The sequence below is a fragment of the Glycine max genome, chromosome 6, assembly GCF_000004515.6.
Source record: "Glycine max cultivar Williams 82 chromosome 6, Glycine_max_v4.0, whole genome shotgun sequence".
In the NCBI taxonomy this organism is placed as follows: Eukaryota; Viridiplantae; Streptophyta; class Magnoliopsida; order Fabales; family Fabaceae; genus Glycine; species Glycine max.
Window position 1 is genome coordinate 49,529,016 of NC_038242.2, and position 17,077 is coordinate 49,546,092.

Below are 17,077 nucleotides of genomic sequence, written 5' to 3' on the forward strand. Positions count from 1 at the left end.
AATTGAAATCCGATAAAACCATTCGTTAGGTTTGTACTCTAGTACCAACAACAACCGGGGTTGTTCATAAATCAATCCAAACCCATGTGAATCAAAAAATCAATAAGCAAGTAAATTAGAAATCAAATGGATCAAAAAAATTTTAAAAAATCAAAATTTTGTATTCAATTGGATCGAATTTTAAATTTGAATTTAAAAATTAATTGAATCTAATCCAAATTCAACTTATACATGTATATATATTTCTATTCATAAATTTATAATATCATTTATATTTTTATTTTTATTTCTTATATATTTTTAAAATTATCATATAACTTATATATATTTATAAAAATACATTTAATTAAAAAATAATATCTATTTGAGTTAAGATGGATAAATTGTTAGTTATATAGTGATACGTAAATGAAATATTTAATATTTTAAATTATTTTTTATTATATTTATTATATATATATATATATATATATTATTTCTTATTTAATATTTTTTTTAAAATAAAATAAGAATAAAATTAATTTAATTCAAACTGTTTTAAATTAGATTAGATTAGATCGAATTAAAATTTTAAACTAAATTGGTTGGATGATAAATGAGCAAAATTGAAATGATTGGATTAGATAATTTTTTCTTCAAACTCATTCCAATTCAATTTGCAAACACTCCTCCCAACAAGTGATTTGTAGGAATGACATTAGGCTCAAATCTCATAGGAATGACACGAGGCTCAAATCTTAAGTATGTTATGGATGTAAATGTTAATTGATGTTTACAGTGAAATCTTTGTTGTAGAACGAGTATATTTCTTTATAATTATGTGTCACACACAAAAAAATTAGTATGTTTTATTTATTTTTTTAAAGGATTTTAGTATGTTTTATTGTATGGGATAAATATATATATTTTTGTATAAATAAAATTTATATTAATAAACATTTTTATTATTAATAATCATCGTAATTACTCGATTTTGGGTTTAATCACACTTAAGGCTCATCACTCCTTCCTATGAGTGTATTCTACGGGAATCGAAATAGGTCATTTCTATAAATCAATGTTCATTGTCTCGAACAAAACCAAATCATTCACAAATGGATTGGGTTGAGTTGGGTTACAAAAAATTGTGAAAATCGAACTAAACGAACTGATCAAATTTGATTGGATTAGGTCCTAAATTTAATCAAAATAGATCCAAACCTGCAAACACCCTTACACACACATGTAGGAGAATGCTAATATCCATCTTAGCTAGAGTGCATTTTGAACTATTGGTTGTTTTATTTTTCAAAATTTAAGGATATTATGATATTTTATCATTTAATTTAAAAATAAAAATAAAATCTTTTTCTCTTTCCTATTTATTTATTTTCCATGATTTTCTCTTATATATATGAAATTTTTTTATTTTTTAAGTTAAATGATAAAGTATGGTCATGCTCTTGAATTAACTTTTGAAAAACAAAAAATTCAATGATTTTGTACTCTTTTTTATGTTGAATACTAATGCACACCAACTAGGATGGATATTAGGCATTCCCCAAAAAAATATTTATATTTTTCTAATTTTATGACTAATCATGATAGTCTAACATAGAGTAATAAATCCTAATTCAACATATCTTATATTAAATTTGTTTCAAATTTTATTTAAGAATATTGAACTATTATTTAATTTTATGCATAAATTTATGAATTTATTGACAAGTTCTTTTTAATATTTACTTTCAATTGTGAACCAATATTTCATGTTGTTTGGTACTTTAATTTAGTAGTATAGATTTGGTGATGGTGGTTAGAATATATTTTTTAAAATTAAAAACCAAATTCATAAAATATTTTTTCTTGATTTTGATAATGAATGTAAAACTAATTGAAATTGTGTTAAAAACCAATTCATCTCCTTTTTTTTTAAACACATTTTGTTTTAAAAATTACATTTAATAACGAAAAAATTGAAAACTTGCAACCACCTTGAGTGGGACCTTATGTTTGTAATGTTATTCATTTATGATTAAGTTTAGATAAATCGATGTTATGTTTGTTTGTTTTAATATTATATGTGAATATTTTTAATGTTATGTTTGACTTATTTAAGAGTAAATTTTCAATTTACTTGTAATAATTTTTAACAAGAATAAGGATTGGATAGAATGGTTATCCAGGTGAGAATGAGAGGAGATGTGAGTATTTTAAATGTAGGTATCGAGATGGATATTATAGGATATATCCTACTCATTGTCATTCCTAATTAGATATCAATAGATGATGAGGAAGAAGAAGAATAAAAAGATGAAGAAGTTGAGAAAGCTACTCAAAAGTAAGAGCATAAGCCTTTTTGGGAGAAAAGAAGAACTTTGAAAGGTTCAGAAACTTGCTGGAGAGAAACCATCCTGAATATTAGAAAGAAGAGGATAAAAGGAAAAGAAGAAAAAGTATCTCAAAAATCAATAGTTATAATTAACATCAATAACTTCAATTACATAAAAAAGAAATTATAAATTTAAAAATGTTAATTAAAAATAATAAATAATAAATGCACATAATAAAATGCATTAATTATATTTTTAGTTTCTAAACTTCTAAAAAATAATTTTTGATTTTTGAATTGTTATTTGCTTAGTATTCTTCTAGTTTTACACATAAAATTAATAATAAATATTTTTGTTAAACTTATTATTTATTAAGTAATTAATTATTAAAAGTTAGACATTTAAATAATTGTGTAAATAAAAATTTCAGTCCCCTCTAATACATTCTTGGATTTGTCCCTGCTTGTCATCTATTGTTTTTTTTACTGTGTACTTGTGTTGTTAAATGATGATCTGTCATTAAATTTTATTATGTATTAAATAACTTATGATGGTTAAAAAACAACAAAAATGTTTTCTCTAGTTGATTCTCACAATCCCAGATCACAAAGATCCATCAACTTACTTAGATCAAGGCATGCTCCTCTTCTCTAACCTTATATTCTTCCTCTAGTTACTTTATCTAAACTCATTTTTCTCTTTCCCTTCTACACTCTTCCTCTCTAGGCACACTCCCTCTCCTCTCTCCATAATCGATTTTCCTCAAATCCAAATCATCTTCCTCCTCAAAACCCTAACCCCCTAACTCAACTAAATCTCTGCCAAAATACCTTCCCCCTCCCCACACACCACTGCCACGCGCTCTAGTCCTCCAACAATGCCTTCTTCATTTCGTAGTGGATCCTAATCATTGACCTCATAACCAACATGTTACCTATCTCCAAATCATCTTCATCGCCAAACTTCAAATCTTCCCCAACCTAGCTCATAGTCACAAACAATTTCTTCTTTGATCCACAAGGAAACCTAAACATGCGCACAATCGTTCACACAACCTTAACAGGAACACTACCAAACCAAAGATGAGGATAACTGCGCAAGGTACGTGCTAGATTGGAACTTGACACGCGTGAGAGCCACCATAACAATGCACCGGCTGATTATTCGCCAACAAATGTAGAAAATGCGATCTTAAATACTTGCAAAACACAAAGGGCTCAAAATAAGTGAACACGTCCAGATCTGAATTCAGCGAATGTGGCAAAAAAAATTGTTATTCATCGTGACACATGTGATTGATTGAAGAATCTGCGAAGTGCATTTTTGTTTCTTGCTGAAATTGAGAAGAGAGTGAGAAAACAATGAAAAGAAAAGCTGAAATTGAGAAGAGAGTGAGAAAACAATGAAAAGAAAAGTAAGGTTCTGCTTGGGTTTAAGTGCTTGCACATTTGATGAATAATATTAGGAAATATCGATACCTTATGTTTATTATTTGTTGTTGATTTGAGGTTTGCGTAGGATGTCTTTTAATTTGATGGATCTTTGTGATTTGGGATTGTAAGAACCAAGAGGAAGCAATTTCTAACGATTTTTAATCACTAAAATTGTTTAATATATACCTTTTTAAAAGCTTTACCATGAAGTGGATCAGTAAATCACCAGAAGGGGATGAATAGTGAAACTTGAGTGATAATGACTTTTTCTGCAAAGGAGCATGCAACTTTTCAAAGTTACTTATGGAATACTGCTATAGAAGCTCCTTGAAAATATCAAACTCTGGCTAATGTAGATTATTGTTTTGTCTCCTCTAGAGAAAAGTATATATTGCTTCTGATATTTGAAAACTATTTTGATCAAATTTTTTATGAATTGTATCAATGATATATCACCTTTATAAAATGTGTTAGAGAGTGTGATGCTACACTTCTCATCTAGGTAATTCCTTCCCGAATCAGATTTTTTCCACTGTGCACCCCTTGAATAAGTATTTCACCCGTGAGAACCACTATTTTTCAGTAGTCAAGAGACAATTTTGCCCTCATCTTCACCGTTAGATATAAAAAAAAATAACAATACAGATTTAAAGGTAGTAACTGAATATTTATTTGGTTAAAAGATATATTAAAATAAAATTATATATGAATAGACTATTTTAACCCTACATTAAAAGCAACAACTTGTTTCCATGTCCTTCTCGGAAAAAAGATCGATGGCATGGTCGGTGAAGCTGCCACACATCAAGCAACGATCGTGCTTGTGATTTCAGCTGTGATTATACTTTTGTGGGATGTGACCACAAATTGCGGTGGAGGCAAATGATTTTTAGGGTTCATGGCTATGGACATGGTTATCAAAATCGCATTTTAAATAGTAGAATTGTTCAATTCCACGAAGTCTCAGCGAGTTAAAACGAGAGCAGAATCAAAAATCAGAATGAACTCAGTCGAGTTTGCACAGACTCGGGCGAGTTAAGTTAGACTCGCCAGTCTGTGTCGAGTTTGTAGGTTTGTGAAAAACTCAAAACGACGTCGTTTCATTTGCATTTCATTTTCTGTCTTCCTCATTTGTGGGTTTGTGTTGCAGCTGCTTAATGGTTATTTCATTTTCTTTGTAGTTTCTTCCTCCTTGTGATGTGTTCAATGCCGGAGTTCGATGGTGAGGTGCGACGGTGAAGGGATCCTCCGCGAGATGGTGAGGTGCGACTATGCGAGTTCAATACTAGGTTTTTTTGGATCCCTTCACTACCTGACTAATGTTTGTTTCTGTTTCTGGGATTTTGTTTTGTTGTTCATCTTCAAGAGTAATGTTCCTTGGCATTTGGTGTGAGTTTTGCTGGTCATTTGGTGTGTTTCTTGTTGTTGCATTTTGGTATTGTGTTGGACTATTGTCTACTGTTTTTGCAACTACGAGACTAATTGATTGTCATGTACTGGATTTTATCATCGCTGGGGAAATGAAAAGTTACAGATTTTCCCATATTTGTCAAAATTCTAATATTTTAATATTAATTGAGTAGAATGACATATGAGGTATGAATAAATTATCTTTTGTTAGTTACTTCTTAGTATTAATGTCTCTTGCGTTTTTATAAATTAAAATTTGAAATTACTTGAGGTTAAGGGTCAAATGGTACTTTAATTCCAAGCTACGTCAGTTGTTAACTTCTTACCACATAGAAAAATAGAAACATGAAATTCTTCACTCCTATCATTAGTATTTTGTGTTTCATGGCTGGCCAGATTTGCTGGGGGATCATTTTTGCTATTGGAGCTTCTATTTAGTTTATGTATGTCATATTGGCCATAGACAGGTATTGACCTCAAAGGAAATTAGTCTTGGTAAATGACCAAAAATACTCCTTTGTGTATGAAGAAACATTGTGGATCATAAGATAGACATTGACTTTGGATGTTAGTATGGTATGATTAAAGAATAATTGACCATTGTTTTGTTTTTGGGTATCAATTCATTGTTGTTTTAGAACTGGAAAAAAAAGGGTGGTTTTTTTTCCTCATAAACAAATGGTATGAAAATAGTTATTCTTTGTATGTTAGTTTATCTAAGACTAAAAGTCAACAATGCATCCTGATTTAGTTTTCTTCCTTGTGGTGGTTGATTAGCATATTTTTTGTAGGACAATATCATTGTTACATAATGTCCTAGTTTGAATATATTAGAATTGGCCATATCACTGCTATATATCACTGTTACATATAGAAATATTAGTATATTTTTTAAATTAAATAAATTCTTATGAGTTTAAGATTTAATTTTATGAGTCAAGTTTATGGAGTTTTCACACGTGTACGTAGAGTCGTGAGTCTAATAATCTTAACTATGGATAACAAGAAGGGGAAAGATAGCGTTCACACGAAAAAAGAAGGATGTTCATATTATAGTGATGAGTTCACAGGAGACATTTTCATTGCCGGTGTATTGTAAATTCAAAATCAAATTCACAATTTAAAATCCTGAACAATCAATCACAATTACAAATAATAAACACCACAACATCGTTGCAACACAACAACACGACTTCAAACCCCAAATCAACAATTAATGCAATATTATTAACTTAAAATCAACACAAAACACAACAACGCAATAGTAACTTAAAATCAACAAATCTCTCAAAAATTAATCAATTCATTCCAAATTTAAAACCCCAAATCTAATTTATCTTTACAATTCAGAGCAACAAGGATTCAAAAAAATAAGCTAACAAAAACAACAATGTTCTGTGTGCATGAATACCACATGGAGACAATTTTTTCACAATTGGAATACTGGGTGACGTCCTCTTCTACGTTGATGAGGGAGTTGTGTTCACAGAGCACCTTCTAATGGCTTTGAAGGCTTTTTTTCCTGTTTCTCTCTCTTTCAACGGTGGTTCCAAAAGATTTTGGAGAAGAAGCAGAGTTCACTTTGTGGGTATAATAGACATATATACATTACAAATATTATCATAAAATAATATTTAATTTATTTTTTTGTACTTTCTGGCACTATTCACTCTGAAATTTATATATGATCCACTGGTGGACCATTTCATACACTAGTTCATCGTAGAATAATGCTCCCTTGAATCCAATGCCAAGTAGATGCAATAGCTCGCCGAGTTTGAGATTCACGATCTACATCAAGTGTATAAAATCTAGTTATAAGTGAAATTCATCGATCACTTGCTGGTGACTGGTGAGTTCCCCCCAAGTATTTTACCATAAATCCTCATATTATTTCATAGGCAAATGCTTAGCACACTGAGGAAAGAATTAAAAAAATTATTAGAATATGTAAAACGGTATTGTTTAATGTTTTTTTCCTATAATTTTCATAATAATTCTTGTATAATTTTCACAATAAATATGTTTTTCTTTTAATTCCTTAATCAGTACCTAACAGCATACTGATTAGCAATATCATATTCCTTAATCCCTTACTATATAGAACACCCCCAATACTTCTAGCATTACTCACTAATAATGCGATCAACTTCATTAATTATTCAAGATTTATACAAACTTCTAGAGTCTCACATTCTTTTTCAGTGTTACAAAATTTGTTGTATCGTAGGTCCTTAATATGAAAAATGAACTTCCACAAGTATGGCAAGAATGTTACTGTAATTAGAAAAGGAATGTGGGTGAGTCCTTGGAACTAAATTTTGCGAATTTGGGCTGCTGAAATTTTGTGTATCGTAAGTCCTTAATGAAAAATGAACTTTCACAAGTACGGCAAGAGTGTTATTGGAATTAGAAAAGGAATGTGGATGTGAGTCCTTGGAACTAAATTTACAAATTAGGGCCACTGTAATTTTGTGTATCGTATGTCCTTCATTGAAAATGAACTTCCACAAGTATGGCAAAAATGTTACTGAAATTAAAAAAGGAATGTGGGTGAGTCCTCGGAACTAAATTTTACAAATTGGGGTACTTAAGTTCTGTGTATCTTAAAGTCCTTCATGAAAAATTGAACATCCACAAGTATGGCAAGAATGTTATTGAAATTAAAAAAGAAATGTGGGCGAGTCCTTGGAACTAAATTTTGCAAATTAGGGCCACTGAAATTCCAAAACCTAAGCCATTAGAACAGTGATACAGATTTGTTGTTGAATAAAACGAAATTGAAAACAAGCTTTTAATTTCTCTGAGGAAAATTATTGTTAGAATAAATTATTTTAGTTTGATATGGGTTAGAGGTACTCATTCAACTGGGTTTCTCTCACAAAAACTACTAGTGAAAAGATATTTGAAATTTTTAACCTATTAGGAAACAAGGGATTTGTTAAGACAATATCGAGCATTAATGAAGCCCAAATTATATCATAAAATTACTTCCATTGGTTTTTCCACATCAGAAGCTCTTGACGCCTAGGTAATAACTTCAACAAGTAATTTCTAAGTTACCGTTTTTACTTTGACATGAAATTTGAACTACATAGAAGTTGTGATGGTATTATTTGAGTAATTAGCCACATGCCCGGTCGGGAAAGATTTGAATTATTTGTGTAATTATTCTCCACACATTAGACCGTGTAGTTAAAATCATTTTTTAAAAAAATATAGAGCATTAATGAAGCCAAAATTATATCCCAAAATTACTTCCACATATTGATTTTTCGGCCACAGAAACGCCCAAGTAATTTTAATTCAACAAGTAATTTCGAAGTTACCTATTTCGCTACTCGGATAGACATAAAATTTGAACCACATAGAAGCTATTTGAGTAATTAGCCTCGAGCTGGTTATGGAATGACTTGAACTACTTAGTAATTAGACGCGTCAGGTAGTGTAACTAAAATCATTTTAGGAATCTTTATTTATGCTAAGATCATGCCCAAATCGATGAAAGCTTGCTCATACCTCTTCAAACTTTCGGTAGCAAAATGCAAAATAATAACTCCAAAATGCATGATATCCCGTTTCTCATTCAATAAAGATATTTGCATTAATTAAAATCTTAAAATAAATAAACATGGTAATGCCCTCTTTTCAATCCCTCTCCGGCAGATCCAAAATAGTGAAACATTTCTCCTTTGTACAATGGCATCATCACACTTTTTGGAAGGTTGTCCCTCCGAAGGCTCTAGCATCTCTGCCACCTCCGAAGGCATTTCCCATAAACCAAGTGCTGAAGAAGAGAAGAATCATGATGAGGTGACAACTATGAAGGAGAAGGATGTCAAATCTGAACAAGATCAGGCTTCCAATTCCAATTCCCACATGGTGTTGGATTTTGTTAAGCTATCCAAGGATTATTCAATTCGAGGGTCGAAAGTGGAATTGGATTTTTTCAATCCAATGAGCTTGGGGGGTTCATCTTCTTCTAGGACTAACAACAATGAAGGAAGAGATGAGAACAACAATGAAGAGAAATCATCTGAGGCTAAGACTTTTTCTTGCAATTTTTGCAAGAAAGAGTTTTCTTCATCACAAGCTTTGGGAGGACACCAAAATGCTCACAAGCAAGAGCGTGCTCTTGCCAAGCGTCGCCAAGGGATTGATGCTGGTGCTTTTGGCAACCCTCATTTTCTTTATTACCCTTATCATCCCACACACTCCTTTTATGGATCATATAATAGGGCACTTGGGGTTAGAATGGAGTCTATGATCCACAAGCCTTCGTATCCTTCACCCTCACTAGGTTTTAGGTTTGGTCAAGGGTGGTCAAGATCACAAGAGATGCTAAACCCTTCTCTTGATAGATTGAGGATGGAGACTTTGCATGCAAATAGTGGAACTAGGATCCTAGGGAGTGATAATACTAATTTGAGGACACAAGATGATCGTGGTACTATTGGGCACAACATTCCATTCCTTGGAGAATCTTCTACAAATGTTGTTACGAAATCAAACTCAGCCCCATTGAGTAACTTGGGTGGTGATCATCCCAAGCAAGAAGCACCCTCTAGTCCTGATTCTTCTGATGAGATTGATTTGTCACTTAAGCTTTAAGTATTGATCTTGTTTTTAATTTGGATAATTATCAATGTTCTTGTTTAATTCAATATTGGTACTCTCTCGTTTGAGTTATCTGGGGCTCTACGAAATTTTAGTTGTCAAATTATATATTTTATAGGAAATTATTAGTGCAAATTGTGTTTTGTTTTATTTTTCTTTTTCCTTTTCAATTGTAGATGGGTGATGTGATATTTGAGTTTATTAGCTCATTGTTATGAGTTTTTTTTTCGTACAGACTTTTGATACCTATGACAATTAAGATGGTGAAGCACTCTTGTTTTATTAATATTTAATTTATCAATCACTAGCTGTGATCACGGTTAAGAAAGGTTTAAGCTGAGCTAAGGTCAAGTCATCCAAGCCAATGTTTCTTCATAATTATCCAAGCCATTTTTTATGATATAGTAGTATTTTTCAAGCAGACTCAATGAGCTCTTAAGCAAATTATTAATGGTTGTTTTGTTCGGATCTGATTGAAAACAGTTATTTTTCTTTCATGTTCATTGATTAAAATATGATGCATGATTAAAATGTCACGCACTCTCGGGTTAAATTTTTTTTTTCTGAAATGTTGTCAGATCGATTTTTGTTGTTGATGACTGTAATTGTTTTTTAATTAGGGAACAAAAATAAAGACACATGTCTTAGTTCACTAAACAATTTGGATCGGAATGGCCTGATGGGATGAGATAAAATATTCCTTTTTATTTGTTCAGAATGACTTTTTAAACCCTTCAGTTTAGATACATAAAATGAATTCGAAATAAAGTTAGACTAATTTGATTAAAATGATATGAATCATATGCAGATATATATATATATATATATATATATATATATATATATATATATATATATATATATATATATATATATATATATATATATATATATATATATATATATATACTTTCTTTCTTTTTTATGATTTATCACCTATATATAATAATTTTATTTCAGTAAAATATGATGATAGATATATCTTCTAGGAACAATAATTTTTATGTTTAATATTTTAAACTTGATTAAAACCACGATTTTTTAACCAAAATAATTAAAAATGTTATTTTTCTGTTCTTAACCGTTTAATCATTAGTTTGTTTGGAAGGAGTCTTTAGGGATTTTTTCACGTAAATAATACAAAAAAAAATAAAATATTTGCACAAATAATACAGAGAGAAAAATAGTGACCTGAATGATATAAATTATTATTCATGTTAACAAATTGGTTCCTGAAAAATCAATTTTTTTATGTGAACAATATTTATTTTTTGAGTAAGATTTTTTTTTATAATACCACGATATGATATCGGTCTTCAAGGAATCAATTTCATAGTGTGTTTATTTTTTTTTCTAACCAATGTCATGAAATTGGTTTCTCAAGAACCGATCTCATAGCTTGGTTTTTTTTTTGTTATTTGTTTTTAATTTAATTTTCTTAAAATTTTTTAATTTTTTTTCCTTTTTAATTAATTATATTTTTATTTAAATTATTTAAACTGAAAATAATTTTTAGTTTGAGAACACATAATATTATTTTTTTAATTTTATTTGTTGTTTAAAATTAAATAAAGTTGATTTAAGAGAAAGTGTTGTTAATTTTTTAAGATGATACTTCTACTACATTATTATTTTTGTTTATTCCTATGTATTTTCATCTTTGTCATGTTTTGAGTAATGATAATTTTAATTTTTATAGATTATAGTTTATTTAAAATAGATTTTTTCTCAATTATTTATGAGTCTATTGTTCAATATAAAAGAAAAAGTAGGCTTATATAAAAACTTTAATATAAAATAGATCTATAAATAAATTAATAGATCAAATTAAATTTTTAAATAGATTAAATGAAACCTAAAAATTAAATCTATAACAGTTAATAAAAAATTTTAAAGTAATTTTTTGCATACTCATAATTTTAATGCATGTCTATCTCTTTTAAATCACTTATTTATTTTTATTTTCATCTTTAAATTAATATTAATTTTACTTATTGATTATAAAATGAAAATATAATCTATTCATTTAAATATAAGTTGAAGTGAATTTTTTCAAAAGTTTTTTGGCTCAATTTGCCCAGGAATCCCTCGATTTGCAAAGGTTGGGAGGTGTGTCCAATCAATGCAACTCACACCAACAGGTTCATTGATACAAGTATGCACACATATGTGTGATGAATTTTGTTATTCGAAGTCCATAAGCATTAGCTAGTTTCATTGAAATTGAAGGTTGGTATGTAATAGTAGGTTGGTCTTTTTTTCCCCCATAAAGCATGTAGCAATAGCCCCTACAACTACAATTACAAGTCAAACAGGGATCACGGGCGAATTTCTCCCTCAACACAACACACTGACCATGGGAGTGTTTTTATTCCCTTGTATTTTCATTTTATGTGATTATTAAAAAACATATTTGAAATATAAAAAAAAACTTTTGTAACCAATGGCATACAAAATATTTTAAAATTACCAACAACAGAACAAAATATATAAATTTGAATTAATATAACAAAATTTTACAAATACAAACAATATGACATACATTCAATGTTGTTGGCTTGAGCCTACACGATGAAGGCAATTTTTCTTTGGATGACTTGCAATGTGACACACAAAACATCGTTTTAGTTGACCTTATTATCGGATATCCATTTCGGTGTGGATACTAGTGGAGACAAGACGACCCTTAGTACTTTTTCCTTTTCTGGGTTGGGAGAGATCATTGGCTTGTGACATGATGGTTAATAGGCTTCGTTGCGCAATTCTCCAAACAATTCTCTATATATGTTGGAGACACTTTCCAACATATACATGAGATGTATGTTGTTTTTGCACTAATGATGATCATGCTTACAAACAACAACAAGACAAGAATAAGGCATGTGTAAATTTTAGAATTTACCACAGTCACATCACCTTTTATTCAGCTTGACTGTGAAATCTCCAGTGGGCCAAACCTTTCTTGGGTTTATTGTCTCTTGGACCAAAAATCGTGTGTCGTGTCGATCAAACTCAAGGACATTGTGAGTGTTTGCCTTTCTGAGTCTGTCTTCGATGGTCTTACTTAGTACTTCCGTATAAATTTGTCCAGATGCAAGCATTGTTGTAGCTTATTTCCCTCTTTTATTGAACAATGCATTACACCTTACATATGTAGATTTTACTAGCACACCCATTGACAGATTTCTTGAGTACGAAATTAATTTACTCAGCAAGATTGGTGGTCATGTGCCCCTATCATCGACCACCATCCTATGCAAGAGTTCATTTTTCTTGCAGAATCTCACTAAGCCAATTAATTACTCAATCAACATATGCTTCCTCCCTCAGCATGTTGTAGTAATAATTGAACGTAGGCTCCATCTTTGCATATGCTGAGTAGTTATAAACAGAAATTCATTATAGTGAATAATACAAAATGGAGTGACATTTAATATGAAGAGAAAGAAGTTTGGAACTCACCCATATTAATAATTAATTTTTTGATAGAGTTGTTCTTGTACCTCCTCTAGTAATTATGTGCAATGTGTCGAATACAGAACACGCACAGAATTCTGTGTCATTCACCCACTATTACATCTTGAGTAGACACTTTTGATTGACTTGTGCCTGTTTGAAATTAAACACAAACCATGTTGTGCGGTGACATGCCTTTTTATATTTCGAAGGAAGAATAGCCAGGCTCCCGCTGATTCATTCTCGACAACAGCAAAGGCTATCAGAAGGATTTTATTGTTGTCATTTTGTGCAATTGCCACAAGAAGGGCCCTCTCGTACTTACTGTACAATTATGTTCCATCGACCAAAACTATAGACTTGCAATGATGAAACACATCAATAAATTGTCTGAAACTCCAAAAAAGATTATGGAACATGATGAAACCCTCAACCGGTTGACCTCCTTGTGGTGACATTGGTTGTGCTTCCTTCTCCACCACTATACCAAGAAGAAATTGATGCATAGCTTGCAACAATCTCAGTAGATTGTGGCACGATCTTTCTCAGTTGTTGTAGATGTCTTCAATAGCCTTTTTGCTTTGTCAACCATGCTTTATGATACGTGGCGGTGTATCCTTTAATGCTTTTGATGTGTGCTATCAAGGTTGAGACTGAAGTTGTTGGACAATTTTTGATCAAGTTATGAATGCTTTTACTGATGATTTTCTTTAAATATATATAATTCAAATCAAGTATATCATAATACTTAGGTCTAAGTTTCAATAATATACAACAATATTTATTAACAATAATAAGTTTAGATCTAAAGTCAAAAAGAAAATGATGAATATTTTAGGTTAATTTTTTATTTTAATTTTTAAGAAGAACATCCAAATAACATTGCATTCAACTTTTTTTCACTAACCTATTGTAAATCAATTTTTTGCTGGTATCCAATGATTTTCCTGATTTTTTTACTAGCTTTTTAGTTCTTTAACCGGCTTAGTTTGTTTGAACAACATACTTGACCAATGCACCAAATTTTCAATCTGATTGGTCTATTTTCAAAACATTGGTTTAATTACCTAGCTAGTGAACCATTTTATCATAATAATAAAATGGATATTACCTTTTATTTTTATCCGTAGGAATTGAAGACAGGTATCAAAGGATTTACAACAACATAGACACCCAACTGAGTTATTAAATACCCTTGATGCTTAAATTAGCTTTTATGTAATGATATAAATTTGCTTTTATATATTAGTACTTGAATTGTCAAGCATTTATGTTCGAACTTCCTCACTAAGTCTACCAAGTAACGTCACTATTTAAATAACAACTACAGGACACAGTTAAATGGATGTGTCCACTTTAAACATTATATAAAAGCTGTTCCATTTTACTAGGTTATCTATCTTACGCACACCTTTCTTGCTTGGTACAACAGTAGGTAGCGATTTTTTTTGTCTTTCTAAGCATTTTATTTCCCATTTTTATTTTTGTTGGCATTTTTGTGGCTTTATGTTTATACTGGATTTGTTCATCTACACAAATTTATATTTTTTGTTCTTTGGTGCTTAATTTGGGGAAAACATAATAAAATTAAAGTGATTGTAAATCAATATATATTGATTATGTCTTGTGGTTAGGTCATGGTGAGGGCTCAAGTAATTTGCATTTTTAGGGTTTGTTTAGGGCTCAAATTCGCATTTATAGAGGAAGAATGTGTCGACGCAAGTTAACACTAGTGGTTAAGGATCCAGATCAAGATATGGGTTCGGCCTCCCTTGACGCCACTGAATCTCATTTGGTGGGCAACTCTCCTTGGCGAGATCCTTTGATGTGTAGGGATTAGTTGTTAATACTTCGAACTAGGTAAAATTGCTAATGGTTTAAGTCTAGTAGCCAAGCATATTATTGGCACCTTTTTTTTTGTAGTATTAGGGTGGTTTCTTGTTCTACTACATTGAATAAAAAAATGAGAAGAGTGAAGAGTGAAGAGTTTGATAAATTTTACAATAAAGAGTGCAGGTTTATAGGTCCCTCATTATTTTTCATATATAAATGTATATACATATCTCACACATTTTGTTGACACATATTTATATATATCTTACACATTTTGTGAAATTTCTAGGAAAATATCGACTATTTGCACTTACAAAATGGACACCAACAACATGAGGCCTATTTCAGATGCAACCAACATTGAGGCCAATGGATGGAAATCTAAAGACAATCGTAACATGATGGCAAAAAGAATGTAAGAAGCATTTATCTATCAAAATATTATTATTATTATGTTTGATATGGTAATAGCATTTGTTGAACATAATTAGTTTGAAAACTTTTTGCTTATCTTCGTGTGTAACCAAGGGTTTATGCATAATGTGAATTGATTTTATTCCAAATCCTGGTTTTTCTTTGCTTTTTTCTATATTTTTTTTGTTTATCCAAATAAATATATTATATAGGTAATATAAGAGATACCCTAGCCCTTATACAAAAATATGATTGTCCAAGACCTTCATCCTCGTCAACAAAATCTATCATACATTTTCCTACAAACTTTAGTCATATCTTACTGTCTACAACTTTGGTATTATAGTCCTACAATTCATTCAAACATTCCATGAGATTCATTAAAGAAAAATGAGAAAGTATTTCATCCTAAAAGACAATTATACCCATGATCTATACTTAATCAAATCAAGAACACATTCAATTTTAGGATTTCAATTCTTGAAAATGCTATTGTTTTCCAGGGTTAAGCATCTTTTTGGTTTCTGTAAATATGGAAAAGTTTGCCTGTAGGACCTCGTTCTTAAATTGAATGTGTTCTTGATTTGATTAAGTATAGATCATGTGTTTTTCCATTTTTGAAAATTTTCACAATAAACCATGCTACTAACTCTGTTAAACAAAGTCAACAAAGATACACTTTGTGGCAATTTTTTACCACCACAAAATGCAAATTATGAATGCGCATTTTGTGGCATCTTTTAACCACATAGATCACCTTGTTTATTTTCATTGGGCATTAACATTTTTTCTCAAAGGCATATATTTGCCACTACACAATGGAAGGTTTCAACTTTCTCTTGGAAAAAGTCAACCTCAAACCCCATTCCTGCCACCATAAAGCACCATCAAGTTAATTTTCTAACAATTACATTCTCCCTCACTCACTCTCTTACTCTTCCAATCCCACTACCATGCATTGTTAAAAACACATATAAGATTGTATAGATATGACAACCAAGGTAACCTCATCAATCTCTACACCTGCCAAAAAAACCTTTTCAACACCCTTTTTAGCCTACATATGATCATAAAGCTTTATAGGAAACTCATCAAACAAGTTGTGTGAAACCTTCATGATACCTTTCCTTATGTAAGAAACAATCAGCCTTTTCCAACAAACAACATATCATTCAAGCTTTTCATCAAACACCTTGTGCACACAAATGCACATTTCACATACATGGTGTTATTGATGTACAAATCAGATTCAAACCCACAAACCAAAAGTGTTTAGGCATGGAGTTGTGCCCCCAAAGATATCAGAAAAATTAAATAACATAGGACCCATGCATCATTTTCTCATGGAGAAATACAAACAAACCACTTGGAAAAGGAGTCCTTGAACAGAGCAATCCAAAGAAATAATGAGATTTGAGACTTACCATGATGTAGTGTCGCATTCACCTATTTTTTTTTATTTTCCTTTTCACATCACATCCTCTCATATCAATTTTTCCATTGTGTGAAAATTATTCAATCTCCTTAGAGGCAGATAAGAGTCGCCCTAGTCATGACCTTAATGAGAGTCGTTTGACCATAACGAGGGTTTAACATCCCACA

General features: G+C 30.7%; 1 protein-coding gene across 1 annotated transcript; it reads left to right on the forward strand.

Moving 5' to 3' along the window:
* The first annotated feature begins 8,854 nt into the window (after window positions 1-8,854).
* Window positions 8,855-9,766, forward strand: LOC102663393 (zinc finger protein 3). The gene has a single exon (XM_006582738.1). The coding sequence runs from the start codon at window positions 8,855-8,857 to the stop codon at window positions 9,764-9,766; it is 912 nt and encodes a 303-aa protein (XP_006582801.1).
* Window positions 9,767-17,077: the final 7,311 nt, after the last annotated feature.